This window comes from Camelina sativa, chromosome 14 (genome assembly GCF_030686135.1).
Source record: "Camelina sativa cultivar CO46 ecotype springtype chromosome 14, ASM3068613v1".
NCBI classification, from domain to species: domain Eukaryota; kingdom Viridiplantae; phylum Streptophyta; class Magnoliopsida; order Brassicales; family Brassicaceae; genus Camelina; species Camelina sativa.
Genome location: NC_141893.1, coordinates 13,403,811 through 13,424,803, shown reverse-complemented (window position 1 = coordinate 13,424,803; position 20,993 = coordinate 13,403,811). Strand labels below are relative to the sequence as shown.

General features: G+C 32.9%; 4 protein-coding genes and 1 long non-coding RNA gene across 5 annotated transcripts; 3 read left to right on the top strand and 2 right to left on the bottom strand.

Annotated features, from left to right (window-relative positions):
• Nucleotides 1-3,212: 3,212 nt before the first annotated feature.
• On the bottom strand, nt 3,213-4,618 carry LOC104741511 (uncharacterized protein At2g34160). The gene is made up of 5 exons (XM_010462393.3): nt 4,263-4,618; nt 3,994-4,042; nt 3,681-3,743; nt 3,513-3,577; nt 3,213-3,360 (listed from the first exon to the last, which is right to left on the bottom strand). The coding sequence occupies exons 1-5, from the start codon at nt 4,380-4,382 to the stop codon at nt 3,271-3,273; spliced, it is 387 nt and encodes a 128-aa protein (XP_010460695.1). The 5' UTR covers nt 4,383-4,618; the 3' UTR covers nt 3,213-3,270.
• Nucleotides 4,619-4,758: 140 nt separating this feature from the next.
• Nucleotides 4,759-6,029, top strand: LOC104741510 (peroxisomal targeting signal type 2 receptor). Its single transcript, XM_010462392.3, has one exon. It carries the CDS (start codon nt 4,759-4,761, stop codon nt 5,710-5,712), a length of 954 nt encoding a protein of 317 aa, XP_010460694.1. The 3' UTR covers nt 5,713-6,029.
• Nucleotides 6,030-8,633: 2,604 nt separating this feature from the next.
• Nucleotides 8,634-9,689, top strand: LOC104741509 (uncharacterized). Its single transcript, XM_010462391.3, has one exon. The coding sequence runs from the start codon at nt 8,980-8,982 to the stop codon at nt 9,535-9,537; it is 558 nt and encodes a 185-aa protein (XP_010460693.1). The 5' UTR covers nt 8,634-8,979; the 3' UTR covers nt 9,538-9,689.
• A 4,237-nt stretch (nt 9,690-13,926) lies between these two features.
• LOC109128804 (uncharacterized) lies at nt 13,927-15,152 on the top strand. Its single transcript, XR_002035113.2, has 4 exons — nt 13,927-14,330; nt 14,438-14,662; nt 14,774-15,023; nt 15,112-15,152. It is a non-coding gene; the product is annotated as an uncharacterized LOC109128804 (long non-coding RNA).
• Nucleotides 15,153-17,022: 1,870 nt separating this feature from the next.
• On the bottom strand, nt 17,023-18,897 carry LOC104741508 (uncharacterized). Its single transcript, XM_019235866.2, has 3 exons — nt 18,605-18,897; nt 17,574-18,325; nt 17,023-17,483 (listed from the first exon to the last, which is right to left on the bottom strand). Exons 1-3 carry the CDS (start codon nt 18,659-18,661, stop codon nt 17,159-17,161), a joined length of 1,134 nt encoding a protein of 377 aa, XP_019091411.1. The 5' UTR covers nt 18,662-18,897; the 3' UTR covers nt 17,023-17,158.
• Between the last annotated feature and the right edge of the window lie 2,096 nt (nt 18,898-20,993).

Below are 20,993 nucleotides of genomic sequence, written 5' to 3'. Positions count from 1 at the left end.
CAGTCGTAATGCTCGATATCATGATCGTGATGGCACCGGCATATATAAGCATCGCTCAGGCCAAACCTCTTTTAAAGCTCGAGCTCGAAAACATGAAAGTGTTTAGGCCTTCTTCTTTTTGAACTAGCATTGACCTTATGGACAATCAATACACTAATCATCTGTCTGTTTTTCTGTTTCAGTGTGAGCTAACTGGTGAGTTAACTCCTGATTTTGTACGCATCCTAGAAGAGACTCATCGAAAGCCTGATGGGTCTTTTACGGATGGAAAGTCTGAGTCTCTGTTCAACGAGGTGTCGTCCAAGATTCAAGAGTTAGAATCTGAGCATTACACAGGGGATAATGGAGAGAGCACTGCTTCTGGTGGGGTGCCCATTCATGTCAAAAACAAAATTTACACATTAGTAAGTTGTCTGTTTTATATACTTTTGAATGTCTTTGTTTTTGTTTGAGTGTTGTCTTTGTCTTTCTTTGAAGTTTCATTGTTGTGTTGTTGTTTTGTTGGTAGGTTGCTCCAAAGAAGAAAAACAGGATTTATGGCGTTGGTTCTTTGCAGTTTGAAGCATCCTCTACCAGTAGCGGTCCACTGCCTATGTCTCCGGCTAATGATCCGGTAATATTGGCTCAGAAGCTAGCTGCCGCTGAGGACTGTATTCAAACTCCGGCGACTCAAATCCAACAAAGTTCAGAGAGGATGCATAGCTATGATGCATACTTCGAGTATCTTGCTGAAAAGGATCCGGAATTTGCTTCTAAGTTTGGAAACACGACAAGGACCAACCCAGAAGCCGGAGGAGAGGGCAACACTACCAACATCGATGAAACAGGAAACCCCGGTGCAGAGGGCAACACTACCAACTCTCTCTCTCAAACTTTTTAAAACCTTGTGTTTTGTAATGTAAATATTTTTTTAAGACAATTTAAATTTCATTTCAGTTTAAATTTTTTTGTTAAGACAATTTAAATTCTATTTCAGTTTGGATTTTATAGGAATTTTAATTCTATTCCCAATTGCCAATTCAAATTAAATTTTCAATTCAGTTTCAATTCAATTTCAATTCTAATCCAAATTCAAATTTAATTTTAATACAATTTAATCCAGCTTGCAACATATTTGCGATGGATTCAGTTTCTCGAAAATTGCTTCAGATTTGTGAGTCAAGAGGTTTCTCGCAAACTGCTAGTGATGTGCTAGGAATGTGATCCTCGCAAATTGAGAGGCGTTTGCGAGAAAAAATTTTCCTCGCAAAATTTGCGAGGCATTTGCGATGTTTGATATTTGCGAGACGCGATTTGCGAGAGATTGTAGTATCTCGCAAATCCCTTGCGATTCACGATTTGCGAGGGATGTGCGATGGAAGAATCCATCACAAATTGATTGTTTTCTTGTAGTGGTTGAATGGTCTCAAAGTAGTCTCAAGTATTAGATGTGGCTTCAATGTTGCTTATTAGGGATCACAATTGACGAAGTAAGGGGTAGTGGATAAGTAATCTGAGATGGAATTAGATTCAGGTTCAAATATTGTGAGAGAAATTATTGACAAAGTAATCTGTCAATCACCATCGAATTGGTCTCTAAGCTAGAATACGTTCACGAGGAAACGTGTTTTCTACACGCGCACGGCGTTTGGCGGTGGGGAGTTGCGGCGGGAGAATGAGGTCGTGATTGAGACATCTCTCTCGGGTCCTAACAATCCAGAGATGTGGATCACGGTGGACGGTGTGCCGGCAATTACACATCTCAAAATGCAGCTTTTATGGTAACTCGTATTAATCAATAACCATTGAGTAAATGGAGTTATAAAGTCTAAGTTTTAAAATTATTATAAAGTATAATTTATAATATCTATTTTTAAGTTTAAATATTTATAATAGTTTGAAACTTTTTGGAAGTTTAAATTCTTTGAAATAATTTTAAGAGATATTATTGGAAAAAATCATTTTTAAAGTGTTGGCAGTTTTAATTTTTGAATAAAATGATATAAAAATCTTAAATTTGAATCTTGACAAAATCTTCTAAATATCTACATTATTAATTGTGAATCATTATATGGAAATTTAAAATCTTTTTACTGTGTTTGGTTATATGGATAGTAGAGAAAATTAATTGTGAAGTTGTTTGGATATGGTTATAGGCATACTTTGTAAATATAATAATTATGAGTATTTTTTTATCAAAATGAACTTCAAAAATACTATAGTAGATGTTTTCTTAAAGAGTGACATATATTTATTAAAAAAGAAGTTAGTGAGTTATATTTGAGATAAAATTAATATTATTAAGCTATTATGTCTTTACACAAGTAAACATTTAATAATATGACTTACAGTATATACAAATTATGAAATTAAATTAATAGTTGAACAAAACAAGAAATTAAATAAATAATTAGGATAAGTATTTTATCGAATATTTAGGTTTACCTTAACATATCACTATGAGAACTGATTTAATGATTCTGTACTTTTTTGTAAGATTGTTTTGGCTTGGACTTCCATCCCATGATCGCAATGAAGGCATGAAAAAGAGAAGAGTTTGATTGCTAATCCTCTTGCTTTTTAAAATGTAAAGCATGTGTGATGGAACATGACTTTAAACTATATAGATTAGTTTCTTAAGTATATGTTTTTTGGTATGAATTGAAATTCAAACTACAATTTAAGAAAATTTTCCCGCGGCGTAGCGTGGGTGTTAACCTAGTATCACATAAGGATCCAAATATGTTGAGCAAGTTTGAGTGACCATCACAACAAAGTTGATAACTTTTATTTGGTCAAGTCTTATTGAAACTTGAATATATTGTTATAGTTCTATTGGTGCTTAGAATTTGAACCAGACTGATTACTTTAGCAAGTAAAATAACAAATCATAGCCACACAACCAGTGATGTCACATAAAGATCCAGATATTTTTGATCGTGTGGTTTGCATTTGTTCTGTCATCCCAATAGATTTCTAACTTGTCGTGTATAAAGCCGTATCCATTGTTTGGAAATGTATCACTAACATTTTCCATGGACTTGGCCCTTTTGATCAAGGTTTCGAATATGTTACCGAACGAAGCCATCTTTTTTTTTTACTTCCTACGATACTCAAATTAAAATAAATGTTCACAGGTACAGAGAACAAAATCCAAGATAACATTTTAAGAAGTGAACCAAAAATTAACGAAATAAAAAACAAATAAAAGTGTCTTCTTAATTAAGCAGAGAGATGGGAAAACGAAGATTATAAGATCGTTGAACCAAAAAAAGCTTTAAAAAAAACAATTTAGTTCTGCTCTTGAGCTTCTGCAGCCTCCTTCTCTGCTTCAGCCATTAGTTCATCAAAGTTCTCAGACTTTCCAAGTGTGATCTCGATCTACAAAGTCATATAAAGCCACAGATTTAGCTAACAATATAGCCAATCTCAATTCCACAGAACAAACAAAAAAAAACCCACAGAATGAAGCTTTAAATCCCACACAGCCTAAGTAATTTCTCGAATAATTTGTGAAGTTGAAATGATATTACCTTAGCTTTCTGCACAGGACGACCCCTTGAATCATCCTTGATATCCACAGTGGAGGTCATGATCTCTGTAAGAAGAAGCAATTTCCAAATTAGCAAAACTTAGTCACTGAATCTTTCAAACCTCTTATGTTAACATTAAGCTCATTCAAGATTTTAAGAAGATCTTACTCTTTTCAACAGCAAAGCCATTGTTCTTCAATATCTCAGCAACCGTAACCACAGTAGCAATGGCTGCACAATGCACACAAATCAATGTTTTATGAGTGAAACCAAACACAAACCTCTTCCAATAAAGAAAGCTGAGAACAAGATAAAAGATTCTATCTCATCTCTCAATGACAATATAAGGAAATAGCTTTTCAGGAAAAGCTTTGAATTGAATGAACTCAACACTACTCAGTTTACATATATCTCAATTAATTAGAGAGATTAGCTTAAAAACCATACATTAAATACAGTAAGCTCATAAAGAGAACATTACCCATTCCTAGTGCAGACAATTCAACATCAGTGTACTGCTGCATGTACCTCTGTTCAAATACAAAAACACCAAAACAAAGTCAATACCATACACATGTTTTAGTCAATCTCCAGAAGCAAAACAAATTTCATAAACCCTAACAACACAGAGCACCAGCAAAATAAACCCATTCAAACAGAGACAACATTAACAAACACAGCTCGAATCTACAGATTTCAACCTAAATACGAATCAATCAACAGTCGATTTCAAAAGTTTTATCGGTTTACCTTGGCGAGATTGACGTAGAAGAACAAAGGTTTCTTAGTGTTGGAAACCTGAATCCGATTCTTCTTCTGGGTATCAACGGCCAAGTTCATGTTGTTCACTCCTTCCGTGATCTCTTCCATTGATAACTTACTCGAAAATCAAAAATTCCTCTTCACGAAATTAGATTTCTCTCTCTCTCTCGCTGTGTCTCAGAAACGATGAAATTGAAAGAGAAAGAGACGACGATGAAGCTTCTCTCTGTAAGAAGAACCAAACCCCCAAAAAACCCTAACTCGATATCCCAAAACCGACACCGTTTCGACACAGCCTAAACAAATGGGCTAGGATCCGGCCCAAAAGGCCCTATTCAGAGTGTGAGTGAACATTAATATTTTATTCAGAGTGTGAGTGAACATTAATTCTGCGATGAGCCGTATCGGCGTTATCCGATCAGATCGTTGAATTGAATCATCGAGAAGAGAGAGACTCAAACTCGCCGGAGAAGAAGAAGAAGCTATGCCGATGTTCAAAGCTCCGTTCAACGGCTACTCTGTGAAATTCAGTCCATTCTACGAGTCACGCCTCGCCGTCGCTACAGCTCAGAACTTCGGGATCCTCGGAAACGGACGTATCCATGTGCTCGAGCTCGCTCCTGGAGCTCCCGGAGTAACCGAATCCGTCGCTTACGATACAGCAGACGCCGTATACGACGTGTGCTGGTCGGAATCTCATGACTCTGTACTCGTCGCCGCGATTGGTGACGGCTCAGTGAAGATTTACGACACGGCTCTTCCTCCTCCGTCTAATCCGATCCGATCATTCCAAGAGCACGCGCGTGAGGTTCACTCCGTGGATTACAATCCGACGCGGCGTGACTCGTTTCTCACTTCGTCGTGGGACGATACGGTGAAGCTTTGGGCTATGGATCGTCCCGCGAGTATTAGAACATTCAAGGAACATGCGTACTGCGTTTACCAAGCGACTTGGAACCCTAAACATGGTGATGTGTTTGCTTCTGCTTCAGGAGATTGTACTTTAAGGATTTGGGATGTTAGAGAGCCTGGTTCAACTATGATCATCCCTGCTCATGATTTTGAGTTGTTGTCCTGTGATTGGAACAAGTATGATGATTGTATTTTAGCTACGTCTTCAGTGGATAAGACGATTAAGGTTTGGGATGTTAGGAGTTATAGAGTTCCTTTGGCTGTGCTTAGTGGCCATGGATATGCCGTGAAGAAGGTGAAATTCTCGCCCCACAGGAGGAATCTGATAGCGTCTTGCTCATATGATATGACTGTTTGTCTTTGGGATTACATGGTGGAAGATGCTTTGGTTGGTAGGTATGATCATCATACAGAGTTTGCTGTTGGGATCGATATGAGTGTTCTTGTTGAAGGTTTGATGGCGAGCACAGGTTGGGATGAGCTTGTTTATGTTTGGCAGCAAGGGATGGATCCTAGAGCTAGTTGATGATCATAAGTAAGTCTGTGATTGCAAAAAAAAAAAAAAATTCCTCTTTATTTGTTGTGGAATTGGTTTGGTTTTGTTCAACGGATGTAGTCGGAATAAAGTTGGGATCTTGCTTAAAAATGCAATGTATTGGAACTTCGCATATGAACAAGCTTCTCTGTAGTGTATACATTAGCTTGTTGTTACAGTATGAGCTGATCTAATCACTTCTTTTGCTTACGATATGGTGATATTGATCAGAGCAATGTAATTGTTAGCATGTTGTTACAAAACCAATGTGTTATTGCAAGTGAAGAAATGTGTAGTTACTATACAAATCTTGAGTCTCTTCTACTTAAGTTCAACAAGCATAGCACATGGTTTATAGATATTGTGAAACTTCTAAGTCATTGCTGCTTTATTACCGTGTGTTGTTGTCTTTACAATGTGTGAGTAAGACAATTGGGGTTATTACTGTCTGTAACTGTCTTCCTTACATGGTGATGACGTATGCTTTGGGTTTTGAATATGTAACTTTGCATCTGCATTAGGATTCAACTTGTATCTACTATCTCTTAAGGCAACAAGTTTAACATGTTTCTTTGAGCTCCTGTGTAATTTGAACTGATTTTGAGTGTCTCCTGAGAGTCATGAACATCTTAGCTGACTAGAAGATAACATTTTGTATATAATGCATTATGCATACCATTGGTCCGTTTGGGTTCAATCCTCATCATCAACGTTACTTGTTTCTATATGTATTTTCGTTTAGGATTTGGTTCAAGAGTAGAGATTATCTCGTTAATTAATCAAAACCTTCTCAATGGGGTGAATTGAATGAAAGAATTTTATCGAGTCCGATTCTATCAAGAACAGCTGATTTTATCTAGCTAGATCAAATGCCGAGAATGTCGCTTCACTATGGAAGGTGAAGAAAAAAAAGGTACAATGGATGCAAGAATCAGTTGAGAGGGGTTGCACACTTGCACATGGTTCAACATTGATTGGATTTTATCTAATGATACATGTGTAGAATGAAGAGTTCTGACCTTTGTATTATATATTGTCTTTAAGGTCATCAGACTTTTGTATCAAAAGTATTTTTCTTTCTGAATAACGCGACCGTATTACAAGATGGCGAACAAGTTTTAAGTAAGTAACATATGTCCTTATCCATCAAGTTATCTAAATTTTTGTAAGATCCATCTGTAAACATTCTATCAGCTCAAAAGGAAGTGAAAAGAAGTGTTCACCAAACACCAAAATGTAAAAGAAAGAAAGAAGAGAGTGAGAGAGAGGGGTCCATGAAGTCAATCACTTTCAAAAGGAAAGCAAACCCACATGATCTTGTTCCGGATGCGGATATATTGAAAACACACTTCTCTTATTATTATCCTCTTTTCTTTCTACTTTATTAATTATATAGATCATATACAATTATACACAATATGCATAGTGTAGTACGTGTCTATATTCTCTCATTTTAAGTTTTCTGAAAATAATCCATTATTTTGTTAAGGTTTGTAGTCTTGTAAATTAATGAGAGAAGAAAGACGATCCGACGACAAGTAACTATATTGATTTTTTTTTTTTTTGTGATATATTTTAGAAAAGTAATGAATACGAGAAAAGACTAAAGACAGTAGGATCTGAAATCCCAACAAGATGCGTGTATATCATGATTCAGTGAAAAGGATCCAAACTAAATGTCATCCAAAGCTCGATCTTTTCTTATTGGATTGACTTTTGATGACACTTAACGACAACAAAACGAATAACAAAAAGTTAACACCGAAAAAGACAATAGGAAAAACACACACAAAATTGCTAGGATGATAAGTTGGTTCTAATAGTTGTTATGTGGGTTTGGAACCGTACTAGTTAATTAGTTTTTTCTTTCTAGTTTATGAAAATGTTGATTGAATATATTGGTTCTCGATTGATTATTACAAAAATTACAATATAATATTTGTAACAAGGTTTTTTCATTAATAAGTTTCTTTTAAATTACTAAAAAATTTTGTATATTATCAAAAATATTTTCAGTCTTGCTAATGTTTTTAATCTAGGCTTAACTTGGTGAATTGTGGGAAAATGATGTGTAATGTGTGGTGATGATATAATAGAAGACCCAATGATGCTACAACATGTGTCTACCCATAAGCACCCAGCCTAGCTAGATGAACAACATTGTGCATTATACATTAATTAAAAACTGAAATTAATTATAAGATAATGAAAGAAATAAAGAAGAAGAGAAGAAGAAGAAAAATAATTGAAAGCTTTATAGCGAAGAAGAGGGGTCCCCTCAAATGCTAATAGACGATGGATCCAAAAGGTAAAGTACATTTACATTACACATCGTTGGGTGCAATTATTCATTCCATCTATCTCAACCCCTCTTTTGTTCCCTCTCCCCTACCAAATTTTTATTTATTTTATAAAAGTTAGATTTATATTTGTATGCATTTATATATATGTTATTTGGCTTTTTTTTTTCCCCTTACTCCATTTGTTTGTTTATATTAAGGTATTATTCAAACGATTCTTACATTTTCGTATGGTTTGTGTTCAAGGAATGTTTTTTTCCAAGGAATATATACCAAGCTTTTACATTTTATTTTTGGTGTAGTTTTAGACTTTAAAGACATATATGTCGTAAGGCTCCTCTCACAATCAAAAGGACAACCCCACTTAGTTATCTCATAATGATTATTTTATACGGATCACAATTTGAAGTTCCCTATACTGTTAGTGGTGCAATGTATGTATTCATATAAAAAATGAACAAGGCAGATATTATGAAATTTTTTAAAATCTTCCACATATAAGCTTTAGGTAAACTGATAGCTCAATGAATATTTCAAAATCGAGCAATACCAAAATCAAATAAAAATCCAACATATATTCCCAAAACTCAGCCGCTGAAAAAGAGCAGGAAAAGAGCAACTAACAGAAACCATAATACTATTTATAATACGCACTCACACAAAATATACATTATACTATAGTAAAAGTTTACAAGACGACATCAAAATCTAAATATAAAAACGCACCAAAAGACTATAAATAAATAATAAACACACATGGTCTAAATTTCTCAAAAAAAAAAAAGATATTACAATTTAAATTTAGTGTTCTTCTTGAAGCTTCTCTCTTCAAGATCACTACCTTACGTCTCTCTCTCTCAGTTTCATCTCAATCTTCTCATATAACTTTTATAAACAAGAACCAAAATCTTTAAGTTATTTATTCTTCTTCACTAAAAAAAAACACACAACATAGATAATGAAGGAGACAATAAGGTGTTGCATCGCTTGCATTCTACCGTGCGGAGCTCTTGACGTGATCAGGATCGTTCACTCAAACGGACACGTTGAGGAGATCAGTGGGACGATCACGGCCAGCGAAGTCATGAAAGCTCACCCGAAGCACGTACTCAAGAAACCATCTCCTCCACCGTCCGACAACGACGAGCGTGACGTCATCTCAGCCACAAAGATCGTCGTCGTCCCTCCGGAAGCTGAGCTCCAACGTGGCAAGATTTATTTCCTCATGCCTGCAGCTAAATCTGATAAATGCGCCGGAGGAAAGATCCGCCGGGATAATAAAAGTAACGCAAACAACGCCGTCAAGAAGCGGTCGTCACAGCATCACCGCGGTAGTGAGAAATGTAATGACGAGAATAAAGATAAAAGTTCCGAGAAGGATTTGTTGATCTCTGATCGGTACTTGACGGAGATATTATCGGAGAAAGTGGCGACGCAAAAAGATCGGAGGAAGGGACGCGTCGGCGTGTGGAGACCGCACTTAGAAAGCATATCGGAGATCATAACTGAAGACTGAGAAAACGGCATCGTTTTTGAGGATTACTTGATAGTAAAAATACGTAGCATTTTTTTTTTCACCATCATTTTTATTTTAAAGATATCGTCAGTTCAGTTGTGCATTTCAATGAAAATATTGAAGAGAAAATAAGTTTTTTACTTGGGCATCAATTTCTTTAAGGGTCTTTTTCTTTAATTGTTTTAGTCTTTTAGATGTGTACTCTTATTGTTAAACGTACTACACCTTTCAATAGAAAGTAAATGAATTAGTGCTGTAGTGCATAATATAACTTTTGTACGCTGACGTATAGTTTTAAAATAACTCATGTATTTATTGAATTTTGAAATTATTCATTGTTTTTTGTATCTAACTATTTCCCTTGTACATTAGTAAGAATGTAAGATTATATCTATTCCTAGCCGATTTTAGTAATTTTTGGATCATATAAGCTAAAACTAGTTTCAGACCCGCACATACTTGCGGAGTTATTTTTGCATAATTTTTAAAAAAAATATAATTGTCAAACGATCAAACCCGTCTAATATATCTGATTGCAATGTTTAAATTTTGTTTGATCTGAAAAAATCTCATTCCTCGTAATTCATATGAGTAAATAGTATATCCGCATATGTTCTGCTTGAATTCATGTTCCCAAAATTCTCGTCCCGTATTTTGTCATATATGAATATACCCAAACAAAATTCTCATAACCTAATTACTATGGAACTAATTTGAACGATTTTCTAAAATATAATAAATCTGTTGTTTAATCTTTTTTTTTCTTCTTAATATGTAAATTGGGTCAGTTTGGCAACATGGATATTTGATATGATTTTTTTTAACCCTTAAGTGTATTCCCAAATTAATAGTATAGATTTCCTTCAATTATTGAATGAAACATTTTTAGTTATACTAATGACAATTTAATGTAAATAATATAGTAAGAGAAGAGAAAATAATAAAATGAGATATAAAGCGTGAGTATTTTATATATGAGATATCATAAGGTATTTTATTAAGGAGAATTCTATTAATTTGGATATTATTAGTTTTTTTAAGTAATATATGTATTCGTAAATCGATGGAGAAATAAAATTACAAAATTGTTTCCTGAGGGGGAAGACTATGATTGGTCATTAGATCTCTTATATAATTGGTCTTCGTTATAGTATTATATCACTGGATTTTATAATTTTTAATTGATCATTAGATACATATATATCTTAGCTATTGGTATAATATTATTACTTATTTTTCATTTTTATTGGACTGGATTTTTTAAATTTGAAGATTTCTGTAAAAACACTATAATTACATATTTATATATAATGTTTAACTACATAGTTATCCAAATTAAAGTATATATTCATGTTATTTTAATTGGTGATCTTATGTTTTTTTTGGCAAATATAGTTATTGTTTTTAGCAAAAGAATAAACATTGAGCCAGTTTCAAATGATCTTTGATTTTTTCACCATTAGAGCTTTATAAAATTATTAGAAATGTAACATTATTTATATTTCTAAAGATATGATTTTAAATATATATATTTTTACATCTCATATTTTTACATCTCATAATATAATTATATTATTTTATTACAATACATAGTGAAATTAATTTAGTTTTAAAAATATGTAGGAGATAATATTTATCAATTTTTGAATAATATTTACCAATTTTAGAATTTATAGGAGCAAAATATTGTGTATATTAATAAATTGAATAGCAGTGGCAGTTGACAAAAAAAAATACAGTGGCAGTTTTATGTAATTTTATGGAATACTAAGGGTGAACAATAAATTGGATATGAAACTCTTTGAGGACGACACATCAGCTTTTTCTCCATAATGTTTCTCTTTTAATATATAGGGGATACATGTAACTTGTGTTATGCTTATGGAAAATTAACGTATGAACAGAAAAAGCTAAAAAAAATAAAGTATATATGTATAAAAGATTTGAGATGATTGCAAATTTCCACTCTTATTTTTCACTAGAATATGTGAAATTTTAAGTTGCATTAAAAATATTAATTTTATTTTATTTGATTTTTTAACCGGATTTAGAGTTCACACACTCCATTTTACAATACAATTTTTTTGTATTTTACATGATAATAAATTAGATTTAATTTTATGCACTCAATCCCAATGAGTAACATTTATAATTTTCATATCAAGAAAATTGTGAATTATATCAAATTTATATCTTACTTAATATTTTTAAAAAAACTAAAAATTAATAAAACATAATTTTCGAAAAAAACTGAAAAAAACTAATTTTATCTCATTTTTTAAAAAGTAACAATATCTTAAATAGATTTGTTTCATATTTTGCAATCTCATACGTAATAGTTTTACAACTTGTCCAACTAATTTAAATAAAAATATACTAACATTATCATAAATTAATTAAAATTCAAACACGTTATCATGAAAAAAATATTTGTTTATGTAAAGGTGAATATATACAATCCTTTTTCTTTTAGAATTAATAATTGACAGTATAATTTATTTAATTATGTTATTATAGTAACTAATTGTATAATTTTCTTATAGAATTAGTAATTTAAAACTAGAATTAGTATTATTTTTTATATACATATATGAACTATCTTTTTTATATGAACTATCGTTTTATATTTATTAAATTGTTTAAATTTCTAATTTCATATAATTTACAAATATGTTAAAATAAAGTTTTTGTATAACATATGACACGTATCGCGATCACATTAGTTACTAACTTTGAAAACCAATGTTTATATAATAACATAATATTAAATAAGCTATCAAATCATTCAACGATTGGAAAACTTAAGAAAATTACATTAATTTTTTATTTCTATATTATGTTAATCACTAAATTTAACACATTAAACCTTTTTATACTTTAATCACTTTTCTGTATAAATTTCTTTTTACTATATGATTATAATAAATAATAATTGTAATTAAACTGCATATATTTTCCTTATTAATTGCACATATTTTCCTATTGAAATTAGTAATTTAATAGATAACTTTTCTATTAGAATCAGTGATATAATATATTACTTTTAGTTTTATATACTCTCAAAAATATTATTTTTTTACTATATGATTATAATAAATAATAATTGTAATTAAATTGCATATATTTTCCTTATTAATTGCACATATTTTCCTGTTAAAATTAGTAATTTATTAGATAACTTTCATATTAGAATTAATGATATAATATATTTAATTTTGGTTTTATATACTCTCAAATATATTAATTGTAATCCTTTTATCTTTATAATTTTTTAATTTTCTTATAATTATTAAATAAAATTTATTTTCACACATATCAAAATATTATCGATATAATTGACACGTCGCGATTATATGAATGAATTACTAACTTTGAAAACTAAAGTTTATATAATAAGATTTCCAACTAAAAGACGTTTTTGTTAATTAAATTTAAATATCTCACTTTCATTAAGGTCCCCCCCCCCCCCCCCCCCCCCCCCATTTACTATTCTTCTATTTGCCGAGATTTTGTGTTAGGGACCGTGCACGTACCAGTTCATACGTTGGTGCAAGGGTACGGTTATTACAATGTAGGTTGGTTTTTATAGAGAATGATGATCAAAAGAAATGTCACGGAGGAATAAATGATTTCTCATCCACAAAACAAACAAGGAAATTTTCCACAAGTGTTGCAGATAAGCATGTCTACCCTTTTATGGATTTCCCAGAGCTTAAATAGGTTTTTGTCTGCAATTACCGAATGCTTAATTAGCATGCATGTAACTCTCAACTAAATTTGTACTTCAAATGATTGCCATCCGTCAAAATCTATTCGATCATTAATTTTAAAAGCATGCGCGTGAGGTTCGATCATTAGACAGCCTATCTTAATTGAATACTGTACGTACAGTATTTCATTAATAAGTTTCTTGTATTCATTGAATTTTGAAACTAAATCCTTTTTTACCTTCTTCACGGCACATCCATGGCCATTAAGCACAGCCAAAGGAACTCTATAACTCCTAACATCCACTAACGATTGGCGTTTTTAGAATCCGATGCGCGTAAGTGACATTCTATAACTTTACTTCACATGTAAAACAAATTCCATTAATGTTTTTTTTTTAAAACAAGTGTGACGCTAACTCCTACGTATTACCCATAATATCATCTCTTAATTCTCAAATGAAATCTAGAACTACTTTAGTTTGTTAATCTGTATAACTCAAAAATGATCATTCATAAATTTAAGAAATGCTTAAAAATGTTTACTTTTTAGATGCTAAAGCTAACATATTACATATATACAATATTCCTTTTCATTGTTTCTTTCTTTGATCGGTTACAATTTTATTCATTATTTCTTCAAAACGGGAATAAATAGAAGTATTTGTGCTTATCAGAACACAAGTCACGGGGACTCACACTCCAACGACGCATAATAAAACTGAAACCTTCACTTCAAAACCACAAAGCAAGCTTAAACACTCAAAACCAAAAAAAAAAAAACAAAATTGATTGTTCTTTCAATGGCGCTCCTGAGCACGATGAATCTCTTAGCACTAGCTCTTGTACTCCTTGTAGTTCCGAAGATAGATGGAATTGTTTGATCCTTTTTTGGCGGCCATTGATGCTATCAAGAAGATTCAAGAAGCAAGAAATCTCAGGTCCAAAATACAGGATTTTGCATGGGAACCTCCTCTAGGTTAGGAAAATGAAGAAAGAAGCTAAGCTTTCGGTTCTTGATTCAAACTCCAACGATATTGTCCCTCGCGTTTTACCTCATCTTGATCAATGGATATTGTCCATACGGTGACATTCTCTCTCTCTCTCTCACATCGTGCTTTCTTTAGTTTTTGTTAATCACTATACTAGACAAAGGTGAGTAACTCACAAGTTACCAAATGGTATCTTATTAGGGGAGACGGTTCTCTACTGGTAAGGAACACACCCAAGGTTATGCATCTCAGATCATGAGCTAGCAAAACAGATCTTATCGAACAAGTTTGGTTTCTTTGCTAAATTAAAGACAAAACCTGAGATCCGTAAACTTGCTGGTAATGGACTCATCTTCGTAAATGATCTTGTTTGGGTTCGTCATAGACGAATCTTAAACCCTGCATTCTCTATGGACAAAAATCAAGGTTTTTTTTGGTTCTTTTCTTTAAATTGGTCCTTCTCATGTCGATTAGAAGACATAAAACGATAGCACTTTTTTTGCTAAACTTTTGTAATTTCTTCATTTTATCGATCAGATCATGAACCAACTGATGGTGGACTGCACTTTTAGGATGTTCGGGAGGAGTGGAAAAAACAGAGGAACGTTGGCGAATCCGAGCAAGTGATGATGATGAACAGAGAGTATAAGAGATTGACGGCTGATATTATAGCCACCGCGGCGTTTGGAAGCAGTTATGCGGAAGGAATTGAAGTGTTTAGATCACAAAAGAAGCTCCAAAAGTGTTGTGCTGCTTCTCTTACTGACGTCTATATCCCTGGAGTCCAGTTAGTGTATAATCAATCTTTCGTCTACTCTATAAGTTCTTTCTTGTGTGAGTGATTTGAAGATTGGTTATTTGTCTTGTATCCCAAGGTACTTTCCTACGCCTTTGAATCTTCGAATATGGAAACTTGGTAGGAAAGTGAATAACTCGATCAAAAGAGTCATAGTGATATGATTGTACAATGCCACGTCACGAGGATTCAAGTATTTTGATAACGTGGTTTGTATCAATGAGAAAGGGAAAGACTGGGGAAGAAACAAAGGCTTTGCTAGTTTGCTGAAGGGAAAGACTTGGAGAGGACCAGAAGCTTTGCCGTTGAAGAGAGACTCGTCAAGCTCATTTCGGATTCATGCTTATTGTTGAATGTTGAATACAATTAACTAACCTTAGAAAGTTAGAAACCATGAGCCTGAGGGATTCACTTGAGCTTGATTGATATTCATATGACCTTGTCCACTGAATAACCCTCTACCCAAAAAGAACCGTACCCGACCCGAGTACCAGATTCCCCAACCCTGATAGTTATGGACTACGGATGAGGGAATACTTAATGATTCACACAGCTCCTGTTCAGTCATGTCTCCTTGTGCAGAAAATTCCGAGTCTCAATCACAAATCATAACTAGAATTGTCTAGTCTTATATGGCAGATGACAATTTGAGTTTTTTTTTTTTTTTTTTTTTTTTTTTTTGCCTCTTTGGTTCTTCGATTTGATTAAGATAAATGCAACACATGTCTGATCGTCTTTTGATCGCCGTATTTCAATCACACCACTGATAACATCAACATCAGAATATCAACACACTTGCAACTTTTAACAGGACAAATGCAATAGACTGCAGAACTTTTACCCGCCACCTAAAAAGAGACTTATTAATCTGCTTCATATATTGCAGACTTGATGAATTGGTTTTTCTTCATCTCCTTTGACTCAAACACCAAACCCTCTGATTGAAAGATACATTTTGTCTGGATTGAAGACTGCATTTGTGTATATGTGTTTAGTTCTTTATTTGTGAAATAGACGTACCGTCCAAAATTTAAGATATCAGAAGTTGTAGATTGTGAAATGGTGTCGCCTCTGCCAGCAGCTTCACCGGATAAGAAGATCTTGATGCAACAACCTGCAACTTATGTGCATAAACTCTTCTAAACCTGCAACAACGTGTAACTTTTCCAAAGACACAATTGTGGCTGTCCTTGCATCGCCATCGGTGCCACAGAGAAAAGAAAGCTTTTCTAAATTCCCACCAAATTGCAAAGCTCTGAAACTTCAATATGTATCTTCTGTGACTGACTCCACACAGTGTAAACTCTTTTTGAATCAACATTCTTCGCCATGTATTGATCAAAAAGACTGTCTATGTCAACGTTCCCACAAATTTCCATCACTGTTTTGATTAAGGAAACCTGCCACTGCGCCTCTCATCCTTTCAGTGGCAAATCCTGATTGTGAATTATCAGTGCCAAGATCCAAAGGCAGATCATGTCTGTTTATCCATGTTAGAAGCCAATGGTGGGTGAAATGGTGTTGCTGCAATCTGTTAATCCCATTGATGATGGCTGTCTCATTTGCTTAGACTCCCCATTTAAACTTAAATTCTCCAAGACTAGCATACTGCATTTGTTTCTTCTTACTTGTTATTCTTAGTCTTACAGACATTTTGATGTAGATTGAACATTAGTGTTATGACGATTAGAGAAAGTTGTTATCAATGGGTGTGATTGACTGATTGTAATGGCAAAAATAAAAGTTGCAAGATTCACCAGTTCTGCATTCTATTGCATATATATGTCTTGTTGGAGTTGCAAGTGTTGTTATTTCTGTTGTAGATGTTTATTCTTGATGTTATTGAAAGAACTGCTTCTAGTCATGTACACGATCATGTGTAGATAATTAAAATTGTGATATCAGTGGTGTGACTGAAACATTAGCAATCACAAAGACCGCTTCTTATATTTCTGCCTTGTGTTACATTTATCTTGTTAAAATCTCGAAATTGTGATAATACTCTGATGTAGATGGCTTATGACTCTCAGTGGAATACATCGTTTAAAACCATAGAATTCAAAACGGAATCATGAATCAGTCAAAAATCTTACGATACAAGTTTTTTGAGAGAACTAAGCAGAGAACTACAGAGATGGAGGAAGCCAGTAAGGTTTGAGAGAAGTAGGTACACCCTTAGGAGCTTCAAAACGATGGGATGTGTTGTCAGCGATGTTGTAAGTACCAAATCCCTTACCTATATAATAGATGGAGTTAGGCTGGAGACCGGGGCAAGAGCTGGCGTCGACGCAGAAAGTCTCGCTCTCTGAAAGGAAGATGCAAATTTCTCCAATGTCTTCTGTGTAACACATGTATCTTCCTTGTGTCGTCTCCACCTCTCTAAACACCATGAACCGCATGGTCGAGTACTCAATCTTGCCATGAGCCGACGAGAAGTAACCCTGTGCGTACCTGCACAACACACAAACAACATCAGCCAGCCAGCTATTGAACTAGTCATCCTTTACTTTTAGTATTAGAGTGTGTAGGTACATAATGTACCATTTGATAAGAAAACGATCGCCACTTGAGGCTGACTCCACCAGATGTTGTGTCCTGCAACACACATCCAACAGTCCCCAGTCAGACTCGGCCAACTGTGGAAGGTCCCGGATCAGCAACTGATGCATCTGAGGGCTTTTGTTCTTCTCCAAGTGAAGATCCCAAGAGTACAGCTCGTTGCCTCCATGAGCAGGCAAGTAGAATCTTTGGTCCCTCTTGGAAAACATGAGATTTGAGGTCTCCAAGTTCACAAAGCTTTCAACAGGGTTAACCTCGATGTTAGTCCAACGCCGCCAGTCACAATGTGGTCTGAAAAGACTGAGTTGTCTACCCAAGAACTTGGTACCAACCACACAGCCCTCATCAGAAGGAGAAGAAGACGACATCGCCACGTTCCAGACAATGTCGGTCTGGTTAGTGGGCAAAGCAAGAAATGAAGGCAGAGGAATCATCTTGGGGCTGGATTTGGAAGCCAAGGGTTGGTAAAGGTCGCTCATACATAACGAACGGTCGTGGTCGTGAGAGAAAAGTCCCCAACCATGAGAACTCCCAATCTGTCTTGATTTAACGAGCTCTTCGGGAAAGGTTTTGTCCGGAACTGTAAGAAGCTCTTCCTTGGCCGGATCAAAAAAGTGTACATCTCTGATTTCGCTACCGTCGGGCAAATCTTTCTTAAGCGTAGTGCCGAGCATCATGTACGGAGTGCTTGAAGAGGATGAAAACAAACGAAAGCTCCTCCCACTCTTGTGTCTCTGAACAAACTCAACAAAGTGAGAGTAGCACAAAAAGATATCAGATCCAAAATTCCTAAACCAATTTCAAGTATCAATTTAATCAAGCCCTTTTGCCCTAACTAAAGCATGTCAAAGCTGTTTCCTTTAATCATTTAATGTCACCTATTTAGAGACAGAACTCATTAACTAAGTATGTCAAAGCTGTTTCCTTTAATGTGTCACCTATTTAGAGACAGAACTCATATTGAACTAAAATCCAACCATAACAGAACAAAAAGCAAGAGAGGGAGAGCTTACGAGGGCATCGTTCACTGGTGAGAGTTTGGAGAGTCCGAAGAAAAGCCGAGACATCATAGTTGAAGATCACCCACACCACACAGAAACTCTCAAAACTAAATTAAGAAAAAAAGCTTACAGAACAAAGATATGCTTTTCAGTTTTGGCTTGGTAACCAATTTTTCTTGTTTCTTATTTTTTTTTTGATGATACAGACCTACTCTTGGAATTTTTCCACCATGCCTGATATATCATATATGGAAACGGAAGACGCTTTTGTTCTGTGATTATTATTTTATAATAACAACTCTTTTATTATACTGTGATTATTAACTTGTATCTTGTTTTAAAAAAAAGTCATTTTGCAATTTCTCAAGCTGAAGAAATATTTTTTTTTTATTTAAAAAACACAGCAAAGCAAACGAAGTAAGATCAAGGAAAATTAGAAAATACTTCTAAATATTATTTTATCAAAAAAAATATATAACTTGACCTTTTTAACCAAAAAAAACTTTAAACAAATTAAGTAGATATAATAGTACTATCACGAACAAAGTACTTTAACAAACAAACTGTCACAAACAAATTTTAGTGGTGAAAAAAAACTAAGTAAAAGTAAAAAAAAAAAATTTGATTTAATTTGTTCACAGAAAAGTTATATAGATGGTGATAAGAGCATATTTTAATAATAAAATATTTTTAGGTGTAAAAATAAATTATTGGTGGTAAAACATAAAGTAAAATTATATGTGGATGCTAATAAGATGACACATTGATGGTTGATTGCATGTATAACATTTTGTGAATAAGTTGTGAAACATTTTTGAAATTTGACATTAATAATATTTATAATGATTAAATGTTTGAAAAAAGTTTTGGTGGCTGATTATTTAGCTTTAGATTATTGTAATAATTGTAATAATAATTTAAAAATATAAAATATAAATTAGTGTATTAAAATAAAAATTTCTCTCTAACTAAAAATATTTTTATATTTATTTCCGGAAATTTTATTTTAATTATAAAAAAATATTTCTATGTTCTTTTAAATTTAATTTTTGTTAGACAATTTTAAAATTTGCACATCGTGCGGATCTTAATCTAGTATATATATATCAACAATAGTCACTTAGCCATCCTAAAAAAACAAAAAAAAAACAAATCATATCTTTGTATATATGGACAAGAAAACAAGTTGTGTAAGTAGAGACATTTAGTTTTATAACTTCGTATGGTAGAGCTTAATAATATAGACGAGTCCAAAATCAAAAATTCTGGTAGTTTAACGATGAAGAAAACTAATAGTATAGATTAGTCCAAAATCCAAAATTTCTCATTCTCTCAAAGTTTTTTTTCAAAATCCAAAATTCAAGTAGTTTAACGGTGAAGAAACTGATAGAAAACAATATCAAGATGGAGAAAAGACAGTCGTATGCGGTTCAGTTCCGAAGAACAAATATTTAATTTCTGTATGACATCACAATGTAGTTTTGTCTTTAACAAAATATTTAAAGCAAAATGATGTCCTCAATTATATTTTCCACATATGCCTTAACCAAAATTACTCTTTCTCATTTTATATAAGTTTTCCAATATAATTTAAATGCCAAAATGAGAAATTTTATAAAATTAGACTTCATATATGGTAACTTATTATAGTTGTTTAGTTTTTTCGTATATTAGACCTCATATTTCCTTTGTTTTTGATGAGTATAGATTTTTTGTACTGGAATTTCTCATTTCTTAAACCATAATATTTGTTGTTGGCATCATATACACATTATCATCTCTGCAAATATCAACATCAAAAGAGATATTTAAGTTCTTTGTTGCGTGATTTATCATTTGTATTTCAAAAATTATCATATCGTCAACTTTTTGTTTTTTCTAATAATTATTTATTTTTGTATATATATATTGTGTGTTTTAATGGATATTTATCTCTCCCAAATCATATTATTGTCGTTGTTTAACTATTACTGGTGAAAATAAAATTTTAGTTATTTAGTGTAACATATATGTATAGAGATATAATTGAATATATTACTATTTTCTTTCTAATATAGTTACTAGTAAATAGAATTAAAAATGAATATTAATGATTAAATAGGAGTGTAATGTTTTTATATAGAGTGATATTTTGTAATATATTATTATTGAACTGTAAACATCTTAAGATTTTTTTGTATTAAAAATATGTTAATATTTAAATAATAATAATAATAATAATAATAATATATTAAAATTTAATATAATTCCAAACTGTCAAAAAAATCCTCAAAAATAAAAATAAAATACCAAAAAGTATACCAAGTATTTTCCATTACTTTTAAAATACATAAACTATTTGGACTTTTAGATTAATACACCAGCTAAGATTTTCGTCTCACAAATTTAATTGAATATTGCT

What these genes read in the sequence shown, in the direction of transcription:
- LOC104741511 (XM_010462393.3), bottom strand. Translation starts at nt 4,382, where the DNA reads ATGGAAGAGATCACGGAAGGAGTGAACAACATGAACTTGGCCGTTGAT. An exon ending in TCTACGTCAATCTCGCCAAG is followed by an intron (nt 4,043 to 4,262) that starts GTAAACCGATAA and finishes GTATTTGAACAG; the next exon opens with AGGTACATGCAGCAGTACAC. An exon ending in GTCCTGTGCAGAAAGCTAAG is followed by an intron (nt 3,361 to 3,512) that starts GTAATATCATTT and finishes ATGACTTTGTAG; the next exon opens with ATCGAGATCACACTTGGAAA.
- LOC104741510 (XM_010462392.3), top strand. Translation starts at nt 4,759, where the DNA reads ATGCCGATGTTCAAAGCTCCGTTCAACGGCTACTCTGTGAAATTCAGT.
- LOC104741509 (XM_010462391.3), top strand. Translation starts at nt 8,980, where the DNA reads ATGAAGGAGACAATAAGGTGTTGCATCGCTTGCATTCTACCGTGCGGA.
- LOC104741508 (XM_019235866.2), bottom strand. Translation starts at nt 18,661, where the DNA reads ATGATGTCTCGGCTTTTCTTCGGACTCTCCAAACTCTCACCAGTGAAC. An exon ending in CACCAGTGAACGATGCCCTC is followed by an intron (nt 18,326 to 18,604) that starts GTAAGCTCTCCC and finishes GAGTTTGTTCAG; the next exon opens with AGACACAAGAGTGGGAGGAG. An exon ending in GATCGTTTTCTTATCAAATG is followed by an intron (nt 17,484 to 17,573) that starts GTACATTATGTA and finishes TGTGTTGTGCAG; the next exon opens with GTACGCACAGGGTTACTTCT.